General features: G+C 41.6%; 1 protein-coding gene across 1 annotated transcript in view; it reads right to left on the reverse strand.

Annotated features, from left to right (window-relative positions):
* The window catches only part of galnt2 (UDP-N-acetyl-alpha-D-galactosamine:polypeptide N-acetylgalactosaminyltransferase 2), a 51,030-nt gene that overhangs the window by 16,127 nt on the left and 19,130 nt on the right, over positions 1–15,773 (reverse strand). Inside the window, exons 2-3 of the mRNA XM_041036009.1 lie at positions 6,164–6,251; positions 1,965–2,118 (exon numbers count right to left, since the gene is read on the reverse strand). Coding sequence (XP_040891943.1) covers positions 1,965–2,118; positions 6,164–6,251 — 242 coding nt within the window. The remainder of the gene's footprint in view (positions 1–1,964; positions 2,119–6,163; positions 6,252–15,773) is intronic.

Genomic DNA, 15,773 nt, shown 5'->3' on the forward strand with positions numbered 1-15,773 from the left:
TGTATGCAGAAGCAAAAGTCATGTGGCTTTAACACCCTGAAGAAGCCAATACAGAGCTGCATCCGTCTTGAGCTGACATCCTCTTGTATATTTATACGGGCAAAAAAAGCCAATTTGTGTGTGTATTATACACTTACATAGGACTTTATGAGGATCACTGTACTAATACTGCGTAGGGTCTGCCTTTTTACCTGAAGCTGAATGATTATATGTATTGCACTGCTGCCACGTGATTTACTGTTTGGATAATTGCACAAATAAGCAGGTGTAGAGGTGTTCCTAATAAAGTGCTCAGTGGGTGTACAGCTGTTGACTAAGTCTACAAATCCTTCTGATCTTGTGCTGAAAGCACTACGCCCCTGATCCAGCTAGAACATTTTCTTTTTTCTGGAAAACCTTCACAATCTATGCCGCTGCATGCTGAGCAAATGACACATCTCTACCAGATCAATGTCAAACACATCCCTGCTCTTTTAGTAGGCTAATGGCTCAAACTGTCTGAGCTGGGTCAATACATCAGTGAGGCCAGACCACTGTCTTTATAAAAAACAGTGCATCACACAGCGCGTGTACAGACAGATACTACAGAAATAAAACCACTGACTGCACACACACACTGTTGTAGGATGACAGTGATGGCAGCAGTTTCACTTCTTCGTGTCTGGAGTTGGTTAACATAGAAGCCACTTTGTATGTAAAATCGGCTACAAAAGGAAGTTCGGCTTCAATTCAAAACTGTTCAGTGAAGTGTAAAGTGCAGTACAGTCAACTGGAGACACACCACAAAATGATCTGCATTCATTAGTGGTGTATCAAGTTGCTATGAACTATTTGAAAAAACAAATGATGTGAAATACGCTGCAAAACTATCCTCGATTAGAATGTTTTCTGTGATATACTTGTCCTTTTGCTGAGCAGGCTGAGGCACAGACAGAAGACAAAAAGCTCATTACAGTGCCAGATAACAGGTCCCTCTGTTCTCTGAGAGCAGGTTCATTCAGCGTGTTCAGGAGCATCCTGGTCGGCTCAACATGAGCTCTCACTTGAAACCAGCCAACGTAAAGAAAAACAGTCATTGTATCACAGGAATCAAACACGCTCAGACCAGAGTTCACACACTGTCTCATATATCAAATTCAGTCACTTTCCATGATTTTCAAATTTTGATTTGATGAAATTCAATGGCTCAAAATAAGCAAGTTTCAGGTAAGACTCAAAGCGTTTGCACTCATTTGGTCAAGAAATCCTAGACAAATCATATACTAATCATATATTACATTTTGCAATGTTTACCTCAACATTTGATTCTTTTAAGGTCCATGTAAGCTCTGTAACACTGCCTGTTGTTTTGCTGCAGGCCTAAATATTGAAATATTTGCTCCTAAGCGTAGTTTATTTCCAGGTAATTCTGCTTTATGAAAGAAAGCAGCGCAGACTGACAAGAAATATATGTGGTAACAGGAGCTGTGGCATGTGACGAGACTCGTTTGAAACACTTTCAACTTTGCGACAAGGATTAAAATAGGCAGATATTTAATTCAGGGGGCAACAAGAAGATCTGGCAGACAGAAGGCTCAAGCTCACTAAAACGTAATGACCTGATGTTATGTCGTAACTTATTTTTGTCTCCTCATCCACTTAACAAGCAGAACAACCAACCGCCATTACCAGGGGTTTGTTTTATGAACAGAGCAGACAGTGTGCAGTGTGTGTGTGCTCTGCTGCTACTTCCTGGTTTCAGCTGATAGACCACAATAGAGGGAGTTTCCTGGAGATCTTATCCAGTCTAGTGCCAATTAGTCAAAAAAGACAGACAGAAAAAGGACAACATGTACACACAAAATATCTGCACTCACACGTGCAACAACAAAAGATTAAGAGGGACATTCTTGTGGTTTCCAATCACATCAGCTGTTGCGTTTGTTAATGACACAGACAATCTGAGCAACAGCAGAAATACGTACTGGTCATGTCTTGTATCCGGTACGGCTCTGTCCATACGCAGTTTGTCACTCTCCACCTGGTTGAACTTGTTCCTGGCGTATGGATCCTGACCTGGTCGGACCACCGTGGCACCCACATATAGATCCTGGTCAAAGTCCTGCCAGCGCACTTTACCTGGACACACACACAGAAATCGAACTTGTTAAATTGGTATAAATAATGAAATGATGAAGAGATGAATTTCCCATTTCTTCTTTAGGGTCCAATTTTCACACTAAACCACCAGACAACAAATTGCAAATCCAGGTTTTAATAAGAAACATTTTCTCAATGTGACTCTGGTGAAAATACCTGTTAAATAAACACAGCATATCCAAAAATAAAAGCCTCCACCAAAGATGATGTCTAAACCTTCACAAAGGCTGAAAATGTGTTTCAGGAATGAATGGGATTATACATCAGTGGGAATATGAAATGTAGGCAGCAGCCTGGCTGATGCAAGAATCCTTCACGACTGACAGGAAGGAAACCCTGCCGCTTCAAGTTGCTGCTTGACAAGGCGGCAACATGGCACTGAGGAAAGCTGACATGAAATGTATGCCGCTTATATGTCGAAAAACATGCAGAACAGAATTCAGGAGACGAGGCGAGACTACTTTAGCAAAACTAGAAGACACAAAAGAGCATTTATTATACACTGCAGTTAGTCAGGAACAAAAAAAAGAAATCACAGAAATGTTAGCATTTACTAATTTACTGCAGCCTAAAATCTAAGTTTAGAAAGACACACACTCGGAGCACGTTGCGTCTGTCTGACCAGATTAGTGAAATCATTGTGCTCTAAACAGAGAAAGTTGTCATGTTTAATTTTACAGTTTATCACTGACTACTGAGATACAGACACACACGAATAATAATGCAACTAATTGGCCGGGTGCAGCTGCTATGCTAATGGCTTGTGTTAAGCATATGGCAGTGTGAGATTACACTATCTCTCAGTATGGATGAGTGTGTGCGTGACAGGCAGAGACAGAGAGACAGACAGAAACGGAGCCTGACGAGGAGGAAAGAGCCATTGAGGGCGTGTGTGTGTGTGTGTGTATGTGTGTGTGTGTGTGTGTGTCTATGCGTGCGCATGTGTCTACCCCGACAGAACATGAATGTGTCTGGCATGTTAATTAGCCAAAGCTTACAATGATCTGCCCGTGACTCTGTAACAGTGCCTCAGAGACACTGCTGCATGTGTCAGAGTGTTTGATGTCCTTGCTGATATCGTTTCGTGGCAGCAAGTTAATTAATGGTGAAATGAATGTTTCAATTTCTCACTTTGCGAGTCTTAAAACTCAGAGTCTCTCTTTCACCGCTCCGGTTTTCTTTGTACGCTGAACCACTCAAAGCAGATTAACTGTTCACTTTCTCACTGGGATTACTCATTCCCTTGACATTTTTCCAATACTCTCTCAGACCACTTCAGCAGGTACACCCACTGAGACCCAGCTGGTGGTTTGCTGCTTCAGAACCTCAGAGTCTGTACTGGTAAGTGGTGTGGTCTGTTGCTTGTCTGTACAGTTTTCAGTCTCCCCCTGCCTCTTGTCACTGAGCTGTTTCCACCCACAGCTGCTGACTGGTTGCTTTTGTTTGTTGCAACATTTTCTGTAAATCCCTTGATGCTGTCGTGCTTTCAACTGATGATAACTGGCAGGCAGGATTCGGTGTCGTTCCCCTCGTCTGTACTGAAGCAGGAACCCTCCGCCTACAGGCTCAGGGGACACTGATGCTGAAAGTGCATGTGTGTCTTACTCGAATAAAAACTTTAAAGAGTAACTTAACAACAGGCTGAAAATAATTGATGGATGTGTCGCACCCAGCAGTGAAGTTACAGGATCCTGAATTAACTTCTACATCACTGCAACAAGGTGAGGAGTTTAACTGCAGGAGGTCATCCAAAACAAGATCTTAAGGGGGGGGGTGTTCAGTTACTTTTTAAAGTGGATTTCTATATGAGACATTACATTTGACCTCATCTAAACTGTAGTAGAGCTCAAACAATTAGCTGATAAGTCAAGAAAATTAATCAGCAAGTATTGTGACACTGTAACATAAAGATCTTTAGGTTTTGAACTGCTGGTTGAACAGAACAAGCAGCAGAAAGCATTCAACACCATTAATAATTACATCCTACTGGGTGAACTGCTCAATTTCAATGTTCAACCCGAGGTGGCGGCGATAATGGACCCTTGCTAAAAGCTTAAGCCATCGTTGGGTTTACAAGAGAAGTGGTTAGAAAACTCTTTCTAATGGGAGAAGGTTGGATCTCTGTAAATACTATTATAAAGAGTACGGTCCAGACCTGCTCTCTAAGAAAAGTGCCCTGAGATAACATCTGCTATGATTTGGTGCAGTATAAATGAAATTGATGTGACCAGAACACTGGGCAAAGCTACTTCTTCATCCTCTCATGCTGAGCTAAGGGTGGACTGGACTACAGAGACTCACTATCGCAAAGTGGTACTACAAGTCAATATAGGCGGATGTCAGTGAATGTGTCAAAAACAGTTTGTATGTTTTTCTCCAAAGGCCACAGTGTAGATGTAGAAAGAGATATTCTTATCTCAGGTGAGAGAGGTTACAAAATGAGTACGTTGAAACCTCAGGTTCAAAACCCACATAAATAGGGTCCGTAATAAAGTAAAATTCAGTCTGGGAAACTTTGGAAAACACTCAGTTTTCATCATTGCAATATTCTTAAGAAATAATAATCTGCTTAGATGGGAAAAACCTCATAAAATACAAAAATGTCTGCCTAGTTTATAAGATTATCCATGGTTTAGCACCTCCTCATCTGTCTGGTTTCATCAATTTCAAATCTACTGCAAACAGAGATACTAGAGGTGCAGCTAGGGGGAGACTGCACAATCCCACACTGCATTTAGCCAGGCCATCTTTTCCTTCAGAGCATCACATTAATGGAAGTCAGTGCCACAATCGATTAGAGAGTCCCCATCCTCTAATTCATTTAAGTATAAGTTTAAGAAATGGCTTATTGAGTACCAACAACGTCAGTACTGATGCTGACGCTAAATTTGAAAACGCCACCTTGGACTCAAAAATTGTTTAGGACATTGTTTACGTTTTATAGGCCAAATAAGTATTGATTAATCAAGACAATAAAGCAGATTAATTAATCGATGAAAAGAAGGATTGCCATTTGCAGTCCTAAACACAACGTCCATTTGCTTCCTTTTTCTCTGGGCTTTCGATCGGTCTTCATCAGTGAAGAGAGAGACTTTGTTTCATGACTTTATCATCCATCTTTTTTTATCTCTTTCTTCTCTCCAACTCCTCTTTTCTCTCTTTTTTTCCCCCCAACCTCTTTCCCTCTTCTTCTCTTCTCCCCTTCTTGTGTATGTTTATGTCCGAGTGTGTCTGTGTGCATGTAGTGGATGATGTTGTGATACGCTGACATCCTCGGGGTAAAGTCACCCTGAAGTTGAAATGCTCCCACTTCAACAATTCAAACTGGATTCCATTTCCACTGCTGGATCAGATAAGAGAGAGTGTGTTCAGCGTTCGCAGGCCACGGGCTTGAGAAGGAGGGGCGGCAGCTGCTGCTTTGAGTCAAGCTGAGGATGAGAGCTGAATGAAAAATCGCTGCTCAGACGCTCGTTCTGCTGCGACTTCTCTACTGGACTCTGAAACAATGATTCTCAGAGTCTGGGTGGAGACACATAGTTGGGTTTGTGGGAAGATTAAAATGGATCCCTGAATTACTTTGGATAAATTAGTGGCTCCTACATCTCAAGTTTGAATCACAGCAATGGCTGTATTGAATTGTCTTCTCTCTCTTGCTCTGTGGTTATTTGGACATGATAAGGTTACGGAGGCTGAGGATGTTCATGTTTTCCTGGTAATAAAACTCAAACTATGTCACTGTGTTAGCACATTTCAAAAAGGAAATGGTTTTGGTTGTGGGAACATGATGTGAAAAACCTTCTGGATGTGTGACTGTGGTGTACAATTTGTTCCATGCACATGTTTTACAGCTGGGGTTGTATTCGTCCTGCCTTTCCCTTTAATACAAGCACAAACAATGAGATACTGAACTCTCTCAGATCCTGAGGGAAATTCTGGTCATGAATATGACAAAAATAAATTTGACAGCTTGTTTTTTTTTTTTTTTTTTTTTTTTTTGTTAATACACAAAAAAAAAATCTCCTACCTGGCGGCAGAGTCTCCACGCCATGAGCCTTGTCATCAGAGCTGTGAGCTTTGATCCTACTAGACAAGTCACTGGAGCCCCAGTCATCCTGAAAGAAATGAGACAAACGGTAAGACACACATTAGCAAGGACACACACAGATGAACCTGAAACACAGCAAACAGGAGTCAGCTGATTATATGAACTCAGACAGAAACAGAGTAGCGCAGCTGAGAGACATATTATCTAAGACATTTTTGGAAAGACATTAATTAGAGCATTTGGGCTGTAAAACTGACAATACTGATACGGAGAAATGTGAGAGGAAAGACAACATGTGAACTCACAATTACATGCAGGCTTGAATCTGCACCTACATATTATTCCAAACCCCAAAAATGAAAACTAATATTTGAGCTTCCAGTGAAACATTTAACTGATTGGATCAAATTTATAGTAAAATTTCTGGACCTGAATCTGTGTCACAGGACGTCCAGCGAGCGTGACTTTATCGGTCCACGAAGCTGATCAATCAAAGCTGTCTTCTAGCACTGCACCAAATAAATAAATGTCTCATCAGTTCACCTTCCCGGACCCTCAGTCATCCGTAGCCTGATAATTAGACTGAATAACTGTTTTGTTTCACATCATTTAGCATCTGAATCACTTGACTAAAATCAGTGATGTGTGCAGCGATCCAGAGACCTCAGCCAGGTTAAGTCATCCATTCTTCCATTCACCCATTCACTCATCCGTACCTTTCATTTTCCCTTGTGCGTTCAGTATCTCTTTAATTCATTCACTCGATCCCTACGGGAACACAGTCACACCCTGATCATTTACACAAATGGACGGATGACCGAGCCATCCCTCCTTGTGTCCATCTATGCTACCATTAAAAGACACTGGATCAATATACTGGGAGGCACAGCAATTAGCGCCGTTCACTCCCTGTCCAGGTCTGCTGCCACTGACTTTAGAAAACCATTGTCCAACGCTCCTGTAGGTCCCTTTCACCTTCAGCCTCTCTAAAATGCTTTATTGATCTGTTTTCTTTTCTGCCTCAGGAGAACCTTGGACAGTTTGAGACCACTGCAAACAGTATTTAATGGTTAATTTCTACACCTGAGAGACATGGTAGAGGGAAGAAAAAGGATTTCCACGCTATTTCTTTATGCCTTTGTGTTTCTTGTAGCAAAATAACTGCTGTTGTTTTCCCTGCCTGTCACCCATCATTCCACTCTATGCCAACGTTTCCATTCATCTGCTGTGGACGGTTTCCTCAATCTGTTCTAAATTTATATCCATTTTCCAGTGACTGAAATGAAATAAGACTCTTTTACACCCTCGACTACTATATATGTATATATATAAAAAACCAACTACATAAAATCAATTTCTATGTGTTTCATGACAGCTGAGTGTGTGCAGAGTCAGATGGTAATGCTCAGTGTAGGATGAAAACTAAAGCTGGCAGTTTACTTGCTGCAGAAATACAGTCTGACAGGTTCTGAGGGAAAAATCGGACACATTTTCAGGTAACATAAAGCTCCAAATTGGTTTTGGACTACGGTTTTGTTGGGCTGTTTTGTAAAAATGGCTCTCTAGCTGACATTTTACAGTCAGCTCTTCAAACTGAAATGTTTCATCGCTCTGCATTTTACAAAATCTTCCACCGTTAGAGCTGATCAAGCAGAGATCATAAACCGAGGAAGTTCTTTCCCCCCTCAGACTCGTGTCAGCAAACGGGCATTTGCAGGTGTTGACATCTTTCACAAGGCTACAGTCGAGTCATTGCACGTTGTTGTCAGTGATTCATGTTTTTAGTTACGCCTTTGACGAATCTGAGGTGGTGAAGTATTGTGTTGACCCAAATGCCTCGAAGCTTCTACCGGTGCCGTGGTAATCGATGTCCAAATCAATAATCGAATCCTGCATTTTTATGATGATGATGATGATTATTATTATTATTATTAAGGTTTTAATTATATATGCATTACCACAAAATAGCCCTTGAAATAAGAAACAGTATAATCCAACTTTATTCATTATGCATCTTCATTAACTATTATTAGTTATTGTCACACAAGCACATTTAATCTTAGAGATAGTTTTGAATGTCAATCACATTTCTCGTCAAACGTTACCAGCACTGACACTGGGACAGAGACCACGTGACAGGCTAGTAAGATGTCCATGTCTAGAATAAGTAAAAATTTTGCAAAGGAAAAAGAAGAGCAAACCAGAGAAAAGTGATGGGAGAAAAAGCACAATTCACCAGCAGCATCTGTGCTGCCTGCTTCTCGTCCAAACACCCTGTGAATTATGGGAACTGCCCATCACAAATCGCACCGAGACAGCAGGCATTAGGCGATGATGAGAACAATGCAGTGCTTTAAGGACCAGTTTGCGTGATTTATCAACAAGTGGTTGCTATAAATATGACTTATTGCTGATTGAAAAATGATTTAAAAGGGCAAGTAGGGAGCAGATGTTGGAGAGCTATTTTTATAACTCACATCACATGAATAGCTTTGAAAACCTCTTAGTGAAAATGGCTTCAGCCTGTTATCTGTCTCTCCTCTAAAACAAAAACATGATTGATTAAAACTGCACACAACACACACAAACACACACAGAGAAACACACACCTCAGTCTGCCAGCTACAGCTAGAAATATTAGAAACAGAGAAAAACAGTGTTTTGAGGTTTTGAGCGACTGCTAACTCCAAAAACATTCGCCTTCCCCTCCTTTTCTTTTTTTACTTCTCTACATTCCCAGTGGATTATTTTATACGCATTTCCTCAAAATTTGTGATCTTCAATGGAATTAAAAATAATGTTCTGGGAGGTTGAACGAAGTTTGGATGCACAGTATGAGTTTACAGCTCAGTGACCTCACATCAGTACAGTGAATATGAAGCTACAGCCAGAAGTGGGTTACTTTATCTTAACATAACGACCTGCAGGGAAACAGAAGAAACTACTGCTTGAAGACGGTAGCACGGTGCAGGAGCTACAACAATTTGGTTTTTAGACATAGTCATTTCTTCATCTCTTGCTTCTCTGTGTAGCTTTTTTTTTTCTTTTCTCACTCTTCATTCTGCTTCAGTAGCCGTTTGCTTAGTCTGCCATCTTGCAGAGGGGCATGACACATAGAGGCAAAATGACACACTTCACACACAGGCTGAATTTCAAAACGCATACGCACACTTCAGAGGAAGACATTTAGGCTGTGGTGTGAAGTTTCTGTCCAGCCCTCTGTTCAGAGAGAGAAGAGCAGGTACATCTTAGAAATGCTCTATAAAGAAAAGATTCTGTCAAATCAATTATCACAAAACTTTACATTGTTTTTATTGCCTTTTGAAGTATAAATCCTTTTTGTTTCTCTCTTGTTAAATCTGCCTTTTTGGGATTTTTCTCCTGTGGCGTTTGGTTTGTTTTTCTCAAGCCACCTAACAACTCTTGTGGGTGAAATGTGTCCCTGTGGTGTGTGTTTATCTCTGTGTTTTGATGTTGGTTCTTGTAGGGCAGCATCAAGCATCTCACTGCGCGCGCACACACACACACACACACACACACACACACACACACACACACACACACACACACACACACACACACACACACACACACACACACACACACACACACACAGCGATAAAGAATTTATATTCCTTAAAAAAAGAAGGACAGCTTTGTGGGCTTTTTCTGTGTCATGCTGCAACACAGGGCGACAGGAGACTAAATGGGGCAGTGAGAAAATGACACCTGACAGATCATGAGCAATAGTCTCACAATGTGACAAGTACATGCTGTGTGCCAAACACCTGAAGTCGACTAACAATCGACACACACTGAGGCTGTCGCAACGAATCTCAATATTTAAATTTCAGGCGGATATCAGAGGAGTGGAACGAATTTGAGACTAAATCTGCCTGTTGCACTCGTCAAAAGCAGCAGTTTCTCTCTTCTCTTTTTAACAGCTGACTTTGCTGAATGCATCTCTGGCTCCTTCATATGAACTGTGTGAAGATAACTGAGAGTACCACTCATCTTTATTTCTGCTCCTTCTTGTACATTTCAATAATTAAAAAAAAAACTATTTTAGGTTGTTTTGGTCTATTTTTAGTCAAATGAGAGTTTTTTTTTTGTTTTAGGAGCGATTCCCAGTCTTAACAAATGTTTTCTCTCTGCCAATTGAAGGATCTCTGCGGCGCGCAACAGATCTCTCACACCTGCTTCTCTGATAATGGGATGGACTTTAAGTCCCCAACAGATCAGGCCAAGCATGTGTGCGTGTGTTAACAAGTGTCAGCTCACATTTGTGTACGTGGGGGTTTGGGAGCTCGCATGCGTTGGTGTGTCAGTGCGGATACATGCACTTATCTGACTGTCTGTGAGTGAATGGGTGTGTGTTTTATCTAGTCATTGGTTGAGACTCTAACAGTCGGCGTATAAGCCACAGTAATCCGATCACATCCACTGATAGATTAACTCAGATAGGAGCCAAGGGTTCAACACCACACACACACACAGCACAGTACTCTTAGGCATACAAGATGCACATACAAAACTGCATGACATGACCAAACCCACAAATACTATACACATTACTCTAAAACCCTGAATTTGAACAGTGGATGAAGAGAACGCTGGTCAAACTGTGATAACATACATGTTATGATGGAACTTCTACCACAATATATTCAAACTCAGGCCAAAACTGGTTTTGATTTCACTGTGTAAATCCAGATTAAACCATGTTTCTGATACAACATGCAGAACCAATGATTTGATTTGCTGTGCAGACACCACAAGAGACAACAGTACAGTACAGGACACGAGGCAAAAACCACAGCTCGGAGAGGAAGTAATGAAACACAGCGACAAACAGCAGAACTCAGTGATGATACGACACAGTGCTTAATGAAATCCCCGCTGGAACGACTATTTGTTACTGATTTGTATTACACTAACAGGTCTAGTATTGGTTTTGCACCCAGGGACTGCGGAAATTATCTTGAAAACAGGGATGCTGCTTTTGTATTTTAACTGTGAAAGATCCCTGCTCAATTAAATGGAATTATTTACTAAAATCAAACTCATTCATTTCCAAACAAGACCAAGAGTCTACAGCTAGCAGCTCTGTGAGGCTGGATGAAAAGTATGTGTTTGTATCAAATTTCATGAAAATCCATCCTATATTTGTTGACACATTTCCTCAAAAAACCCAAAATCTCAGCCTCTCAATGGTGCAACAGAGGAAATGTGAGATCACCAAAGCAAATACGCTTCATTCTCTAGTGACCACAAGTGTCTGTAAAAAATTTCATGAGAATCCATCCAGTAGTTGTTGAAATATTTCAGTAAAATGGTGAATCGACAGACTGACATTGACATACCTGAAGCCACGCTGCTAGCAACTTTAACGCAGTCCAGAAATTTAGAATTACATTTAACGTGCCCCATGTGTTCATGTCACTTAAACCCATAAAGCAGTGTTGCTGGTTTTCAGTCAGCATGTTGTTCTATGTAACACATGCCATTTGGTGCAGGCTTTCACCCACAGGACTGCGTACAGCAGCGAGTGCTGTTAGTGATTAGAGAAAGCGTCCCTCGAATGAATGGCTCAGGTTCCAGCCCCTGTGACAGACAGCATCAGTCCTGATGAAGTACCCGTAAGCAAGACACTGAATCCAGATCAGCTCCAGACGTGGTCCTCGGGTAAACTGAGCCTGACCTTTGACCTCCCTGAAGAGTGGAAAAAAAACGAACCCTCCTCCCACAGGTGTTCACAGTAGTGTCACAACATACATACAGCACTGATTGTCCCAGAGAAAACCAAACCACAGGCAAGAGAGGAACAAAATGTTACAAGCATTATTTTGCTTCCACATGACTTTAAGTGAGAGGAAGTTGTGTAAAACCGACCTGCAGGGTCAGATAAACATCACGAATGTCAACACACACAGTCACTGGCCCTCTCCCATCACAGTGCATGGAAAACTAATCTTTTTAACAAGGACCTTACATCACCTCTGATTCACATCTCCTCTCCTTTCACTCTACACAAGACAAATCTGCTGAAAACTACTGCTGAAACACACTCACCTTTCCTTATTTGTCTTTTACTAACATCTCTAACATGATCACTTCAACAGGGTTACCATCAACGCACTGTGGCCCCACATTTCCTGTGGAAAGCACGCCACAGCAAATGTCTTAAATGTTAATGTAAAATACACCCAAATGTAGCATTTAACTACATTCATGGAAAAATTACTTCTGGAAGAATCAAATGCAGTTATGGCCGAGTGTAAAATATTCATTCTAATTAGCCACCATCTATGCTTTAATGTAAAGCGTAGACACCCGAGGTCTTCTAACTTCTCCAGACTTGACACCAGAATGAACCTGCTCAACTTCACAAAACGCAAGAAATAAAACCAACAAATCACCACACAGGAAGAGAAAGGAGGAAGAACAAAGACTGCCGCTTGATTTATGTCTCAATGTGAAGTCCTGTGGACACATTTCACTCTTATTAATGTTAAACGGGGGCTTGCACGTCTGCACCAAATGGCATTGCCATTCCTTGAGGTGTTCTAGAGGCACGGCTAAAAAGTTTAGAACAAGGACTTACAGATCAGCAAAGAGTAACAGAAGGAATTTATGAAACTGAAACTGAGACTGAGACCACAGAAACCCAACTTTTCCCAATCAGCTCCTCCTAATTTCCAAATCTTGACAGTTCATGAAAACCAGCAGAAAGGCAAATTTCATCAAAGCACTTCTGCAGTTCCTGAACTCTGTAGTTCATAGAGTTTATAGAGTTTATAGAGCGGGACTGTGTTGATGCGATACACAAGTGTCACATGGTCCATCACAAAAAAAAAAAAAAAAACACCAAAAAAACAAGGACAGTTGTGTTTGCTGGAAGACAAACAAACAAACTGGAAAACAACAACTAGATTTCAACCCACCGCCTTTGTCTCCAGTGCAATTCCCCCAACCCCAAACACTGTATATTAGCAGGGAAACAAAATTGGGGACATGGCGAGTATTTTTCTCAAAAGTGTGATATTTTCAAACGCATGAGACAGTCAGACTGCACACGTTCACACTGTGACCGTGTTAATATCCCTGATTCAGGCTCCCTGCGGTGATGCTGTCCTCTCCGGCTCGCGCTGCAAGTTGTTTATCCACAAGAACAAAGAATCTAGAACAAGTCACATTTTTTTTCTCCTCTTTAATCACAGCTCGGTGTCCTCGGGCCCCACGCACACACACAGACACACACACACACACGCAGTATCTTCTGGCAGTAGTTCAACATGAAAGGATGAAAGGAACGAAGGAAGCTCGTTGCTGCAAACAAGTCTTAAAAAACAGCCATAACGGGGATGTAGTTACACTCGGATGAGGTGGGAGGATGTAGACGGAGGGCTTTGGCATGTGTGATCATTCTGTTGTGCCTCGTAGCAAAGCTTTCCAGCAATACGTTGCTGAAGTTCAACCTGCTGAAACTGCCTGTTTTTGTGCCTCCGTGGCAGCAAACTTTGGAAGAAAACTGTCAAATTACATATGACTGAACTTTTCACCTGTGAACACCCCCCCACTCCCTCCTCCCAGTTTCTCCTAACTTCATTCCATTTTAATGCCACTCATCTCCTTCCTCCTCGACTCGCCTCTCTGCGGCTCTTTGTCATGTGGCGGTGTCTCCTCCCGTCTCCTCTCTCCTCGCTGATTCTGCTTCTCCTCTCACAGTCTCCCCCTCCATATGGATGCCACCTCCACTGATGAGCCCTCATCTCATCCTTTTCACTCTCCTTTTTCTTCCTCGGTCACTAAATTGAGATTCTGAATTGTGAATTTTAGTTTGTTACTTCCTCGAGATGCTGCAGTATCCCAATCTCTCTTTCTACTCACCATCAAGTGAGACTGTGCTGCTTTGGCTTTGAGTCTCTAAATAAAGCGAAAACATTTTTTCTTCATTGTGCCAGCTTTTCAGGAACTCCATTTGAGACTCTGCTTGAGCTCTGAATGTTTTAATTTATCTAACTGCTCCTGCATACAATACCCGCTGAAGGGAAATAATACAGCAGAACATTATGCACATGGCTGATTAAAACCCTCGGCATAACTGGCTGGCAGACATGCTTAGATCCTCTCTTCTCGAGAGCAGAAACAGATAGAGAGCGACAGAGAAACTGAAAATGACAACAGAGACAAGAGGATAGGAGGTTTATGCCCGTCCATTAAGTAATACTAGTCTCAGTGGACCGTGTGATCTTTTCTCTGAAATTAAAAAGTGATTACTATCACTGTATTAGTGGGTCTTCACCTACTGCGCAATCTGAATAATGCTTGGCAGGGTGAGTGACTGAGAGAGGAAGGTGGATAATCGGGGAGGCCTGTCCCTGGACCAGTTTTCTACAATTTTCTGCAACTCTGCCAACACAAACAAAAGACAAGAGCTTAAGTGTAACACCACTTTAAATCACCATTCACACTGGAATTACACACGTTTTCACGTGACAGTGGCAACACACTATCAGTTCAGAAAGAGGGAAGTATTCCCTCTGATGTCGAGCAGACAGATAACACACACTGATGAGGACAGCCACAGGATGCTGGCTTAGATGTTGCGCGTCTCTCTGCTGTACAGACAAGGCACAGGAACAGGCTGTCACAATCAGAGCTGTTGTTCACCAGCTCCTGGCCTCTGTAAGTCACCTGTAGATAACCTTAAGATCAGGAATATATTCAAACACATAAAACTAAACACTCAAACCTCCCAAAATACTAAGACAACCTCACTTTCTTGGTAATAAATCAAAAGACTTCCTTTCTGTTCTGCTTGCGACCGATTCCTCCAGAGGAAACAAATTAATTATTTAAAATACAGTTTGCTGCTTCTCTCAGCTGTTATTGTTTTAGGTGATGTACAGTATGTAAGCTTTATTCAGAGACTGGTTACAGTTTTCTATATTAACTAGCTCTCCAGAAGCTGCTCCTCTTTGTGGGATGAAATGGCACATCTGTCTACAAACATATGCAAACTGAAAAAACTGTATTATTTCAGTACAATGAAATTTGTACAAGAAAGTAAAAAAGAAGAAAAACACACAAACAACAACAAAAAAAACCCCTCAAAGATTGATGCCAGACGTATGAACATGCAGACTGAGAATCAAACGAGAGTCCGATAAATAAATCTATGCAGACTTTCTTTCAGTACTGTAACCGAGTGAGGCTTCAACTTGTTCAGTCAACCAGCCCTGGATGAAAAAACACACAGTACTGCTCTCTTTCTGTCTGTCTCTTTGACATTTAATAAGGCATGACAGAGGGGGAAAGTTATCCAAAACATCACAGAAATATCAGAAGTGTGTCAGACACACACACACACACACACACACACACACACACACACACACACACACACACACACACACACACACACACACACACACAGTCCCCTGCTCCCTGCTGCTGCATGGCTGCAGGAGATGCCTGCTGTACTTCAAACATGCGGAGCAGCTCATACGGCTGCTGTGTAACTTTAAAATAATGTCACTCCGTAATAAAACCTGTGAACGAGAGATAAAGGGGAGAGAGAGAGGGA

The sequence above is a fragment of the Toxotes jaculatrix genome, chromosome 1 (genome assembly GCF_017976425.1).
Source record: "Toxotes jaculatrix isolate fToxJac2 chromosome 1, fToxJac2.pri, whole genome shotgun sequence".
Taxonomy (NCBI): domain Eukaryota; kingdom Metazoa; phylum Chordata; class Actinopteri; family Toxotidae; genus Toxotes; species Toxotes jaculatrix.